Here is a 14,244-nt window from a genome sequence, read left to right as displayed (position 1 = left end):
GTGCAGAGGCACGAGGTACTGTGGGTCCCTGAGAGGCACCTGAGCCTAAGCGCCCTATTAAGCTCAACTTTGAACCAAGGACCAAACTTCTCTGAGCCTCAGTTTCCTCACCCAGAGAACGGGACTCAAACTACCCTCTCAGGGGTGATGGTGAAACTTAAATGTCTGTATGTCACTCCTGATGCAGAGGGAACGCTGGTGGATGGGGAACAGGAGCAAAATGAGAGAGTGCAGGCTGTGCATGGTGGCTCATGCCAGTAATCCCAGCACTTTGGGAGGCCAAGGTGGGCAGATCACTTGAGGTCAGGAGTTCGAGGCCAGCCTGGCCAACATGGTGAAACTCTGTCTCTACTAAAAATACAAAAATTAGCTGGGTGTGGTGGCACATACTTGTGATCCCAGCTACTAGGGAGGCTGAGGCAGGAGAATCAATTGAGCCCGGGAGGCAGAGGTTGCAGAGAGCTGAGACTGTGCCACTGCACTCCAGCCTGGGTGACAGAGCAAGACTCCGTTTAAAAACAAGGATCAATCCCTCTCGGGTCAGCACGCTGGCTGGGGGTGCTGTTTGATGCCAGGGAGGCCTGCAGAGGGCGGGGAGCAGCCTTGGGGGATGGGGGAACACGGTGGGGTTGGGAGGGGACGCCCTGGGGAAGGGAGATGCTAGTGCAGGAGAGGCACACCCTGGAGGGTAGGGCATTCTTTGGGGAGGGGAGACCCTTGGGGAGGGAAGATCTTAGAGGGGAAGGGCAGGCCTTGAGGAAGGAATGCACAGCGGGAGAAGGGCATGCTTTGGAGAGACAGGGGTGTGCTCACAGGGGTGGGGACACCAGCATGGGAACAAAGACAGGCAGTGGGTAGAGTGCAAGAGACTCATGTGGCAGGGAGACACCCAGTACGAGGGAGGGAGGGAGTGGGGCACATGGCACCCTTGGGGGAGCAGGAAGGCCATGGTAGAAGTGTCTGCCTATAGGAGGAGGGGGAAGCCCAGTTGTGGGGGAGATGGAAGGGGAGGGCAGAGGAGAGGCCCAGGGGGGAGGGAGATGCTCTAGGGAGAGGGGTACACTCCAGGGAGGGGGCGCCCCCAGGGGAGGGGCATGGGAAAGGGTGATGTTCTAGTGGGTGGGCACAACCTGGGGAGGGGGCACCCACAGGGGAGGAACCCAGCGGGGAGGGAGATACTTTAGAGGGAGGGGGACACCCCAGGTAGGAGGCGCCCACAGGGGAGAAGCCTGGGGGGGAGGGAGATACTCTAGGGGGAGGGGCACATCCTGGGGAGGGGGCGCCCACAGGGGAGAGTCACAGAAAAGGGAGATGCTCTAGGGGAGGGGCACACCCCAGGGAGGAGGAACCAGAAAGGGAGGGGCACACCCATGTGGGAGGGAGGGAGGGAGGCAGCAGAGGGGAACGACCTTGAGGGAGCAGCGTGATGGTTGGGGAAGGAGAAGGGCCCCCGCAATGTGCCCCAGGGGTCCCTCTTTCTCACCTGGCCCGAACAGTGCCTGTCTCACAGGCGTCCAGGTCTCGGATATACCGGGGCGGGTCAATCAGGAGCTCGAACTTGGGCAACACTGAAGAAAGCAAGCAGAGAGGAGGGGCTGGCTTCTGTCCCTAAGGTGGCCTCAGGAGCCCTGACACCGGTGCAAGGTGTCTGCAGGACCACAGCACCCGGCCACCACCGAGGTTGACACTGTACCCATCCACACCGCTTTGCTGAGCAGCCCTGGGGATTTTGCGGGCTGCATCTATTTCTAATCTTTGGGGGACTAGGACCCCATTTTCCTCAAGGGGCCTCCTCCTGTCACTTTTAAACCACGTGCTTAGAGTGTGGCAGATTCCAGCCTATGCCAGGGTGGACACGAGGCAAGGAGGCTCCTCCCAGCCCCTGTGACCCTGGGAGCAAACAAGGGGCATCCCCAGGGTGACTGCAGCGGAGAGCTGATTTCTCCATTTGCTTCTGGACTCAGCCCTGGGAGTGTCAAGCCATCTTGTCACCAGGGGCGGAGGTGACACCTGGAGCAGCCAGGAAAACCAGAAAGAATCGAGTCCTGAGAGAACTCTTGTAGGAGCCTAAGAATCTTTTCTTTCTTTTCTTTTCTTTTCTTTTCTTTTTTTTTTTGAGACAGATTGCCACTGTGTTTCCCAGGTTGGTGTGCAGTGGCACGATCTTGGCTCACTGCAACCTCCTCCTCCTGGTTCAAGCAATTCTCCTGCCTCAGCCTCCCAAGTAGCTGGGACTGCAGGCACATGCCACCACGCCTGGCTAATTTTTGTATTTTTAGTAGAGACGGGGTTTCACCATGTTGGCCAGCCTGGTCTTGAACTCCTGACCTCTAGTGATCTACCCAACTTGGCCTCCCAAAGTGCTGGGATTACAGACATTAGCTGCCATGCCCGGCCACCTTTTTTTTTTTCTGAGACAGGGTCTCACTTTGTCACTCAAACTGGAAAACAGTGGTGCAATCACAGTTCACTGCAGCCTTGATCTCCTGGGCTCAAGCAATCCTCCCTCCTCAGCTTCCCGAGTAGCAGGGACTCCAGGCACGTGCCACCATGTCCACATAATTGTTTGAAAGTTTTGTACAGACAGGGACTATGTTGTCCAGGCTGGTCTCAAACTCTTGGCCTCAAGTGATCCTCCCGCCTCGGCCTCCCAAAGTGTTGGGATTACAGGTGTGAGCCACCACCATGCCTGGCTTACAATACTTTTTTTCTATAAAAGGCAAGAGTGCACTTTGGGAGGCTTAGGCGGAAGGATTGCTTGAGGCCAGGAGTTTGAGACCAGCCTGGGCAACATGGCCAAACCCTATCTCTACTAATACAAAAATTAACCGGGTGTGGTGGCTCACACTTGTAGTCCCAGCAACTCAGGAGGCTGAGGAGGGAGGATCACTTGAGCTTGGGAAGTCAAGGCTTCAGTGAGCCAAGATCACACCACTGCACTCCAGCCTGGGTGATGGGCGTGAAACCCTGCCTAAAAAAAAAAAAAAAAAAAAAACCAAAAGTGTAGGACCATCCCCTGAAACTATACTCAGCCATCACGAGCCCTCAGTAAATGGGGACTCATGTCATCCTCCACCTCTTCACTGCCATCTTCACCAGTTTCTTTTCTTTTTTTTTTTTGAGACAGAGTCTCGCCCTATCGCCCAGGCTGGAGCGCAGTGGTGCAATCTTGGCTCACTGCAACCTCTGCCTCCCGGTTCAAGTGATTCTCCTGCCTCAGCCTGCCAAGTAGCTGGGACCACAGGCACACGCCACCACGCCTGGCTAATTTTTGTATTTTTAGTAGACACGAGGTTTCGCCATGTTGGCCAGGCTGGTCTCAAACTCCTGACCTCAAGTGATCCGCCCACCTGGGCCTCCAAAAGTGCTGGGATTACAGGCAAGAGCCCCTGCACCCAGCCTTCTTCACCAGTTTCTAAGGTTTCTCCCAGATCTGAAATCCCAAGACCCTGAGATTCTCCAACTTACCATACTTCTGAACTTCAAAAGACTTGTTGTACGCGTGGCCTTGCATTTCAACAAAAATGAACCATTCTCCCAACACAGGCTGGTCGGACAAGGGGAAACTCATGTTGGTGATGCCTGTGTGAAGAGAGACACCCCTTCATGCCTGGGAAAGGGCTTTTTCAGAGAGCCACGGACACGGTGAGGAACAGGAAGAGGGAGCCAGGACCCTGCTGCTTCTCCTTCCCTGGGCAGCCCCCCAGGAGAACTGGAGACCGCAGAGAAGCTGGCGGGGTCTGTGCAGAGCAGGACCCTGCAGGATCAGGCCAGCAGAGCAGGTCTGAGATCCCAGCGGTCTTTGAAGGGATGCAGGAAGAGACTGGACCTGCGGTTCCTGGGACAGCCTTGCAGCCAGAGCCAGGGGCAGGCAGTGAGCTGGACAAACGAGGGAAATGAGCCAGCCTGGCTCATCCACTCCATCGCCCCCCACCCGAGTCATTTCCAGCCTGGGCACTACTGACACCTGGGGCCGCATGGCTCTCGGGGTGGAGGCATCCTGTGCACTGTAGGATGCTGAGCAGCATCCCTGGCCTCCACCCACCAAAGGTCAGTAGTACCAATGCCCTCTACAATATAACGACCTAAAAAAGTCCCCCAGACATTGCCAATAGCGCCCCTAGGGGGCAAAGTCACCCCTGGGTGGAAATCCCAGAGAGAGAGAGAGACAGAGTGACAGACAGACAGAGAGACAGAGAGAGAGAGAAAGAAACAGACAAGACAGACATGGTCTCCTGCCAGGATAAGGTTTCTCAGCCTCAGCACTACTGACATTCAGGGCCAGATCATTCGTTGTGGTGTGGGGGAGTCCTGTGCACTGAGGGGTGCTGAGCATCATCCCTGGCCTCCACTCACCAGATGCCAGTTGGACCCCTTGTCTTCCACAAAAGTCCTGACAAGCCAAAATGTCCCCAGACATTGCCATTGTCCCCTGGGGGCAGAATCTCCCACCCGACCCCACACCCCTCCGTGAGAACGACCCCCCTAACTGAACGGGAACACGCACACACTCTAGAACACAGCACTCTCTCCCCCAAACATCCCCCCAGAAACAGCATCAGCCGCTGACATGGGAGCTGTCATTTGCTTTGCACCTGTGCCTCTGTGCCCCGTCCGCAGCTCTGTTTTCACTGGGAGCCGTGGAGGAGTTGGAAAGGGCACATTGACTCCAGGCAGTGCCAGGGGATCTTCCACTCCTGAGTGTGACACGCTCCACTTGTCCCCAATGATCATAGGGGGAGGGCCATACAGGGAAGGGACAGGGAGAGTGGTTCCCCTGGGTCTCATGACAGAACCCAAAACCCATAGCGGCGCCCACGGCTTCTCTCAATCACATTGGAGTCAGAAGATGTGACGGCTAAAACGGTTTTTTCCCCCACATATTTAGACAAAGTGAGCCTTTGATGGTTAGAGGACATTTGGGGATGTGTGTCCTGAGAGCATGTTTTGTAAGGGGTCTGTGGCCAACTTTGCCAAATGCTCGCTGAGAGAGGGACACAGTCACCCTGGTTGAGAATCATGGGTCTATACACATCCCAAAGAGTTTTTTTTTAATTTCTTTATTTTTTTGAGGCAGAGTCTTGCTCTTTTGCCCAGGCTGGAGTGCAGTGACATGATCTCAGCTCATGCAACCTCCATCTCCCGGATTCAAGCGATTCTTATGCCTCAGCCTCCTGAGTAGCTGGGACTATAGGTGCCCGCCACCACACCCGGCTAATTTTGTATTTTTAGTAGAGACGAGGTTTCCCCATGTTGGCCAGGCTGGTCTTGAACTCCTGACCTCAGGTGATCTGCCTGCCTCAGCCTCCCAAAGTGCTGTGTGAGCCACCAAGCCAGGCCTCAAAGGGTTTTTTTAAACAGGAGGTTGACCTCTTCGCCAACTCTGTGCTCTTAAGATCAAGTCAGCCTAGGCAACATCTTGAGACCCTGTCTCTACCAAAAATTTTAAAAATCAGCTGAGCTTGGTGGCACGCGCCTGTGGTACCAGCTACTTGGGAGGCTGAGGTGGGAGGATCACTTGAACCCAAGAGGTAGAGGCTGCAGTGAGCTATGATCACGCCACTGCACTCCAGCCTAGGTGACAGAATGAGAGAGAACCTGCCTCTTGAGAAAAAAAAAAAAAGTTTTTTTAGAAAAGATCGAGTCCATTCTCTTCCCTGGCTCTTACAAATGTCACCCCTGCTCTCAGCACTCGACATCTCTGTCCTGTCCCGTCTCCAACCTCACTCCCATAGACATCCACAGCCCTTCCCATACATTGGCTCCCTGCCTAGGACATGCTTCTTGGCCCCCTTGCTTTGCCTGGTTGTCCCCCATTCCTTCTTTGTTGCTGAAAAGGATCCTCCTCCAGGCAGCCTTCCAGGATTGCCTCTGCCACTCCGGGCTGGGATACAGCCCCGTTTGCCCTCCCTGAGTTTTGAACTTCTTCCTAGCACTCATCACAACTGACATTATCCAGGCTGTTTAGTTCATGTTTGCTTCCCCCATTGGGTTGAAAGCTCACCCCATGGCAGTATCTATGTGGTGCCCGACAAATAGCTGCTGATACAGAGAGAGCAATCAAGTGAACGAGAGGGAATAAAGAAGGCAGACAGGGAAGACGGAACAGAAGAAAAGAGGCTGAGGCCAGGCACGGTGGCTCACACCTGTAATCCCAGCACTTTGGGAGGCCGAGGTGGGCGGATCACCTGAGTTTGGGAGTTTGAGACCAGCCTGGCCAACATGGTGAAACACTGTGTCTACTAAAAACACAAAAATTAGCCAGGCCTGGTGGCACGTGCCTGTAATCCCAGCTACTTGGGAGGCTGAGGTAGGAGAATGGCTTGAACCCAGGAGGCGGAGGTTGCAGTGAGCTGAGATCGTGCCACTGCACTCCACTCTGGGTGACAATAGCAAGACTCTGTCTTAAAAAAAAAGAAGAAGAAGAAAGAAAAGAAAAAGGAGAAGGAGGAAGACGAAGAAAGAAGAAGGAAGGAGGAAGAGGAGGAGGAGGAGGAAGGGAGGAGGAAAGAAGAAGGAAGGAGGAAGAGGAGGAGGAGGAGGAAGGGAGGAGGAAAGAAGAAGGAAGAAGAAGGAAGAAGAAGGAGGAAGAAGAAGAAAAAGAAGAGGAAGAAGAAGAGGAGGAGGAGGAGGAGAGGAAGAAAGAAGGAAGATGAAGAAGAAGAAAAGAGGCTGAGACCCAAGACAGGAGACAGAAGGAGGAAGGGTCACCAAGAGACCCCCGCAATCCTGCCTGTGGCTCTACTGTTACCCCATTTCTGGACAGCCGGGGTGTGTGCATGGCCATCCCCAGACTCCCCACATCCTACCTATCCCCTGCCCTCTCCTGGGGCATAGCACCCCTCACAGCCAAAGCAAAGTGGGGTATGTCAATTACAGTCCTTCTAGTCATAGCAAAAGAAAAAAAAAAAAGCCAAGTCCTTTCTGACTTCTAGCTGGAAAAGAAATATCTCATGCAACGGAGATGACAAAATCTGCAACCTACAGCAGGAAGAAGGTGGGAACAGGCCAGGCGCGGTGGCTCACGCCTGTAGTCCCAACACTTTGGGAGGACAAGGCAGGTGGATCACCTCAGGTCAGGAGTTGGAGACCAGCCTGGCCAACATGGTGAAACCCCGTCGCTACTAAAAATACAAAAAATAAGCTGGGCGTGGTGCCGTGCACCTGTAATCCCAGCTACTCGGGAGGCTGAGGCAGGAGAAGCACTTGAACCCAGGAGGCAGAGGTTGCAGTGAGCTGAGATTGCGCCACTGCACTCCAGCCTGGGTGACAGAGAGAGACTCCGTCTCAAAAAATAAAAAACAAGGTGAGAACAGGTGCCCCAGTATTCCAGAAAGGTCTTGAGTTCTGAGCAGGAGCCCCGCCTGAGTCCTGGGCACAGAGAAACGTGGGCAGAGGGTCCAAATCCACAGGGAAGGCGCTGTGGGCCAGGCTGAGGCTCCCAGATCCAAACCCATGGCATCCTCACCTCCCAGGTGGGTACCTGCCCTCCACTCCTCCTTGGTCCCCTCCAGCTGGGGCAGCAGTGGGGGTACGTTAGGGAGGGGGCCTGGACAGAGAATATTCTGTTTTCCTGGAAGGTTTATCACATCTGCAGCCCCCAAGCCACAGAGGAAGAAACTTACCACAGCAGAATGGCTTCAAGTGTCTCCACTCTATCATCCGAGAGCCTCGGGGGTCCTGTTGGTGGTGGAGGGAGACAGACACACGGAGTGAACTCAGGCTAGCCCAGCGTGTGCCCAATGTAAGGATTTTTCCGGTCCTCTCTCTCAGGCATGTCAACCACGCGGCGAAGGTCCAAAGATTAATCATTAACCCCAGGGCAAAAAAATAAAAAGCTCTGGATAGGGGAGGATTTGAAAAGCAGAAAGGGGCCGGGCGCGGTGGCTCACTCCTGTAGTCCCAGCACTTTGGGAGGCCAAGGTGGGCGGATCACGAGGTCAGGAGATCGAGACCATCCTGGCTAACACAGTGAAACCCCGTCTCTACTAAAAATACAAAAAATTAGCCGGGCACAGTGGCAGGCACCTGTAGTCCCAGCTACTCAGGAGGCTGAGGCAGGAGAATGGCGTGAACCCAGGAGGCGGAGCTTGCAGTGAGCCGAGATCGCGCCACTGCACTCCGGCCTGGGTGAAAGAGTGAGACTCCATCTCACCAAAAAAAAAAAAAAAAAAAAAAAAATGCAGAAGGGGACGGGCTGGGCCTACCTCCTCATTTAGGGAGCTATGTACAAACCTAGAAATGGACATGGCTGGGCGTGGTGGCTCACACCTGTAATCCCAGTAGTTTGGGAGGCCGAGGCGGGCGGATCACCTGAGGTCAGGAGTTTTGAGACCAGCCTGGCCAACATGGTGAAACCTCCATTTCTACTAAAAAAGATACAAAAAAGATTAGCTGAGCGTGGTGTCACACGCCTGTAGTCCCAGCTACTCAGGAGGCTGAGGCAGGAGAATCGCTTGAACCCAGGAGGCAGAGGTTACAGTGAGCCAAGATCAGCACCACTGCAATCCAGCCTGGGTGACAGAGTGAGACTCCATCTCAAAAAAAAAAAAAAAAAGAAAGAAAAAGGAAAGGGACAGACACACACAGCCCATCCCAGGGTGGATCCAGGGACCAGGACAGAAAAGGCCGGGTCCCAGCCTTGTAAGGCACAGCGGCTCAACCCAGAAGGCAGATCATGAGCGAAGACAGACCAGATCTTGCAGAAGATGGGCTACCCGGGCCCCAAGTCCAAGCCGAGGAGGGACAGAGGCCACTCACCAGGATGTAGGCTTCCAGCTGTAATGAAGACACAGATGCAGTAAGCAAATCTTCCAGCAAACCCCAAACCCTTCCAACACGCTCATGCATCATTCATGCATGGCCTCGGTCCCCAGGACAGGCAGTCGCTGTTATGGGTTAAACAGTGTCCCCTTAAATTACATCCGTTGAATCCTAATCCCAAGTAGCGTCTTTAGAAAGGGACCCTCAAAAGGGGAAACCAGGGCCAGGCACAGTGGCTCATGCCTGTAATCTCAGCACTTTGGGAGGCTGAGGTGGGCGGATCACGAGGTCAGGAGATCGAGACCATCCTGGCTAACACAGTGAAACCCCATCTCTACTAAAAAATAGAAAAAATTAGCCAGGCGTGGTGGTGGGCACCTGTAGTCCCAGCTACTTGGGAGGCTGAGGCAGGAGAAAGGTGTGAACCCGGGAGGCAGAGCTTGCAGTGAGCCAATATTGCACCACTGCACTCCAGCCTGGGTGACAGAGCGAGACTCCGTCTCAAAAAAAAAAAAAAAAAAAAAAAAATGGGGAAACCAGGCAGGCACTACTTGAACCACCGGACCCTGTTAATGTCCCCAGCAACACGACAAACCCATGCTGGGTGCCTCCCGATACAAGGCACTGGGGAGGATCCAGTGTCACTTCTGTGGATCCTGCCCAAGATTCACAGACTGAACTTGGTCACAAGGAACCAGAAGACCATCCTACCAAGGGGCGTTCTGCAAAACAACTGCCTGGACTTGCCAAAAATGTCAATGTCATGGAAGACACAGAAAGGCAGTGAGGAACTAATTCAAATTAAAGGAGACCAAGAGACATGATGATTAAATGCAACAAATGACCCAGGATCAGATCCTGGACCAGCAAAGAAACATGCTATAAAGGTTACTATTAGAACAACATGGATTTTATATTTGATATTATGATTGTGTCAATGTCAAAATTATTTTCCTCCTCTTTTTTTGGGGGGTTTTTGTTTTTTGTAGAGACAGGGTTGTGCTTTGCTACCCGGGCTGGAGTTCAAGTGGCACAATCAGAGTTCATTGCAGCCTCGAACTCCTGAGCTCAAGAGATCCTCCTGACTCAGCTCCCCAAGTAGCTGGGACTACTAGCGCATGCCACCATGCTCGGCTAATTTTTATTTTTTAATTTTTTTGTCAAGACAGTTTCACTATGTTGCCCAGAATGGTCTCGGGCTCCTGGCCACAGCGGTCTTCTCGCCTCAGCCTCCCAAAGTGCTGGGATTATAGATGTGAGACACTGTGCCCAGCCTCAAAATTTTTAAATGTGATGATCCTCCTTGAGTTGTATAAGAGAACATCCTTGTTCTTAAAGGATACAGGCCAAGTGTTCAGGGCCAGAGAAGCAAAATATCTGTAAGTTACTGTCAAATTATTTATCATTAAAATAATTTTGTAAGTATATATACATATACAGACAGAGAGAGAGTGCTAGACAGAAAGCACATAAATATGGCCAGGTGCGGTGGCTCACACCTGTAATGAATGCCAGCACTTTAGGAGGCTGAGGCGGGTGTATCACCTGAGGTCAGGAGTTTGAAACCAGCCTGGCCAACATGGTGAAACCCCATCTCTACTAAAAATACAAAAATCAGCCAGGCATGGTGGCACACGCCTGTAATCCCAGCTACTCAGGAGGCTAAGGCAGGATAATTGCTTGAACCTGGGAGGCAGAGGTTGCAGTGAGCCAAGATCGCACCACTGCACTCCAGCTTGGGCGACAGAGCAAGACTCCATCTCAAAAAAAAAAAAAAAAAAAAAAAACACAGAAAAAAAAATTAGCTGGGTGTGGTGGTGGGCACCTATAATCCCGTCTACTCAGGAGGCTAAGGCAAGAGAATCACTTGAACCCAGGAGGCAGAGGTTGTAGTCAGCCGAGATTGCGCCACTGCACTCCAGCCTGGGCAATAGAGCAAGAGACTCGGTCTTGGGGAAAAAAAAAAAATTAAGCGACAGTCCAGGGCTACCTAAAGCCCTCAAAGGCATTCCTTGTTGAGGGGCAGTGGGCCAGGCACACCCACCAGCCTTCCTCTGTCACAAAGGACTCCCTGGGGTTCTCCGGGGGGCATGGAACCATGAAATAAAATAGAAAAGAGAAGGTCTGGAGAGAAAGACCAGTTTCCGATGGTGGCCCTGGCCAGGTGGTCCCAAGTGGGTGCGCTCCGGGCCCGCGGTTTTCGAAGCTGATCTCACCTTCTCGTTGACAGGCCTCAGATCTGGAGAGACGGTGAAGATGCTTATGAGCACTGGAAGAAAGAAGAGAGGCGTGTGACACCTCCAGACCATGGCCGGCCCTCCCTGCGTCCGTTCCGGCCACTCACCTCGGTGCTGGGGTCTGTACACAGGCTTGTCCGTCTGGATGAACACAGAAGCGCCCCGGCCGTCCACAGTCACCGAGGTCTGGTTGTGAAAGAGGGGCCCCTCCTCTGCCTGCTGGCCGCGGCCCCACACTTTCAGAAGCGCCTGGCCCCGGAGGCCCGTGGGCACCTGCAGGCAGAGGAAGGAGCTTTGGGACAAGAATTCACCCTGGAATGGGCCGAGATACTGGGAAAGGAGTTTGGAGGTCTAGAATGGGGGGACTCACCCCAGGAGTGACAGTGCCCCAGGGGGACACTTGGCAGTTTCTGGAGATGTTTTGGGGTGTCATAGCTTTGGGGGTAGGGATTGCTACTGTCACTTGAGAGGGGAATAGAGAGGCTGCTCAACATCTTACAGAGCACAGGACACCCCCGCCCTTGGCAAACTGCCCCAAATATCTTTTTTTTTTTTTTTTTTTTTGAGACAAGGTCTCACTCTGTCACCCAGGCTGGAGTGTAGTGGCACTACCTCAGCTCATTGCAACCTCTGTCTCCTGGCTCAAGTGATTCTCCCACCTCAGCCTCCTGAGTAGATGGGATTACAGCTGTGTGTCACCATGCCCAGCTAATTTTTGTGTTTTTAGTGGAAACGGGGTTTCACCATCTTGGCCAGGCTGGTCTTGAACTCCTGGGCTCAAGCAATCCATCTGCCTCGGCCTCCCAAAGTGCTGGGATTATAGGCATGAGCCACTGCACCCAGCCATATCTTTTTCTTTCTTTCTTTCTTCTTTTTTTTTTTTTTTTTTTTTTTTGAGACAGGGTTTATCTCTGTTGCCCAGGCTGGAGTGCAATGGTGCAATTATGGCTCACTGCAGCCTTGGCCTCCTGGGCGCAAGCAATCCTCCCATCTCAGCCTCCCAAAGAGCTGGGACTACAGGCATGCACCACCAAGCCAGGCTTATTTTGTTTATTTTTGGTAGAGACAAGGTCTCACTCTATTGCCCAGGCTGGTCTCGAACTCCTGGGCTCAAGCGATCCTCCCACCTCAGCCTCAGATTACAGACGTGAGCCACTGTGCCAAGCCTGCCCCAGGTATCAGCCATCCTGAGGCTGAGAAACGCTGGTCTAGTTATGGAGCCTTCTCTTCTGACTCAACAGAGTTGCAAAGCTGTTTTCTCTCATCACCACTGGAGAGTTACAGGAACTGTCTCCCCTCTTGCCAAGTGAATTCACAGATTGTGAGCAGTGGAAGGAGACCTGGATCCCTTGATATACATATGTACATGTCCAGATATATCTATCATGTATATGTGTCTGTGTTTGCCTCACTCTAAAATCGCAGCACAAGCCAAGCACAATGGCTTACACCTGTAATCCCAGCACTTTGGGAGGTTGGCGTGGGCGGATCACCTGAGGTCAGGAGTTCGAGAACAGCCTGACCAACACAGTGAAACCCACCACTACTAAAAATACAAAAAATTAGCCAGGCTTGGTGACATGTGCCTATAATCCCATCTACTTGGGAGGCTGAAGCAGAAGAATCGCTTGAACCCAGGAGGCAGAGGTTGCACTGAGCCCAGATCGCAACATTGCACTCCAGCCTGGGCAACAAGAGTGAAACTCCGTCTCCAAAAAAAATAAATAAACAAATAATACAAATAAAATCACAGCACAAGCCAGGCGCGATGGCTCACACCTGTAATCCCAGCACTTGGGGAGGCCGAGGCGGGTGGATGGCTTGAGGCCAGAAGTTCAAGACCAGCTCAGCCAACATGGTGAAACCCCGTCTCTACAAAAAATACAAAAAAAATTAGCCAGGAGTGTGGCAGTCGCCTGTAGTTCCAGCTACTCTGGAGGCTGAGGCACACAAATCACTTGAACCTGGGAGGCAGAGGTTGCAGTGAGCTGAGATCACACCACTGAACTCCAGCCTGGGTGACAGAGTGAGACTCTGCCTCAAAAAATAAAATAAAATAAAATAAAATAAAATAAAATAAAATAAAATAAAAATCACAACACATATATAGTGCATGACTCCATTAATCTGAATTGTCCAGAAAAGGCAATCCACAGAGACAGGAATCAGATGGGCGGTTGCTAGGGGCTGGGAGAAGGGAGTGGGGAGTGACTACTGATGGGGAAAATGGCTCCTTTTGGGGTGATGAAAATGTTCTGGAACTAGATGGGGGGGCATGGCACAACCCTGTGAATGTAGTAAATGCCACTAAATTATATGTTTTAGAATGGTTAGATGGCTTTTTTGTTGGTTTGATTTGTTTTTTTGCCATACAGATGGGGAAAAAAAAAACCACTTCAGTCTTCAGGATGGAGCCTACACTACACAACTCCTTCCTTCCTTCCTTCCTTCCTTCCTTCCTTCCTTCCTTCCTTCCTTCCTCCCTCCCTTCCTCCCTTCCTTCACTACACATTCCCTCCCTCCCTCCCCTCCACCTCCCTCCCTCCCTCCCTCCCTTCCTTTCTTCCTTCCATCCTTCCTACACTACACATTCCTTCCCTCCCTCCCTTCCTTCCTTCTTTCCTTCTCTCTCTCTCTCTTTCTCTCTTTCTTTCTTTCTCTTTTTGTGTTTAGAGACAATATCTTGCTCTGTCACCAGACTGGAGTCCAGTGGTGCGATCAGAGCTCACTACAGCCTCGAACTCCTGGGCTCAAGCAATCCTCCTGCCTCAGCCTACTGAGAAGCCAGGACTGCAGGCCTGCACCACCATGCCCAGCTAATTTATTTTATTTTTTGGTAGAGATGGGGTCTCGCTATGTTGCCCAGGCTAGGCTCAAACTCCTGGACTCACGTGATCCTCCCGACTCGGCCTCCCAAAGTGCTGGGATTACAGGTGTGAGCCATGGCAACTGGCCGTCCTCTTATTTTTTTTTTTAAGCAGATGGGCAGAACGCCCTGGCATGTGAGTCATGCACTATAAAAGCTCCTTTCATGCTTAAAACAAAAGTAATGCCTCCTGTATTAGTCCGTTTTCACACTGGTGATAAAGACATACCCGAGACTGGGTAATTTATAAAGAAAAAGAGGTTTAATGGACTCACAGTTTCACATGGCTAGAGAGGTCTCACAATCATGGCAAAAGGTGAAAGGCACGTCTTACATGGTAGCAGGCAAGAGAGAATGGGAGCCAAGCAAAAAGGGGTT

The 14,244-nt window shown here is 52.3% G+C and overlaps 1 protein-coding gene across 1 annotated transcript in view; it reads right to left on the bottom strand.

Annotated features, from left to right (window-relative positions):
- CPAMD8 (C3 and PZP like alpha-2-macroglobulin domain containing 8) overlaps nt 1-14,244 on the bottom strand; it is a 134,511-nt gene that overhangs the window by 108,139 nt on the left and 12,128 nt on the right. Inside the window, exons 4-9 of the mRNA XM_030821854.1 lie at nt 11,108-11,273; nt 10,980-11,032; nt 8,761-8,778; nt 7,626-7,680; nt 3,469-3,582; nt 1,484-1,568 (exon numbers count right to left, since the gene is read on the bottom strand). Of these exons, the coding sequence (XP_030677714.1) occupies nt 1,484-1,568; nt 3,469-3,582; nt 7,626-7,680; nt 8,761-8,778; nt 10,980-11,032; nt 11,108-11,273 (491 nt within the window). The remainder of the gene's footprint in view (nt 1-1,483; nt 1,569-3,468; nt 3,583-7,625; nt 7,681-8,760; nt 8,779-10,979; nt 11,033-11,107; nt 11,274-14,244) is intronic.

The sequence above is a fragment of the Nomascus leucogenys genome, chromosome 10 (assembly GCF_006542625.1).
Source record: "Nomascus leucogenys isolate Asia chromosome 10, Asia_NLE_v1, whole genome shotgun sequence".
In the NCBI taxonomy this organism is placed as follows: Eukaryota; Metazoa; Chordata; class Mammalia; order Primates; family Hylobatidae; genus Nomascus; species Nomascus leucogenys.
The sequence above is the reverse complement of the archived record's forward strand: the minus strand, read 5'-3'. Positions and strand labels throughout refer to the sequence as shown.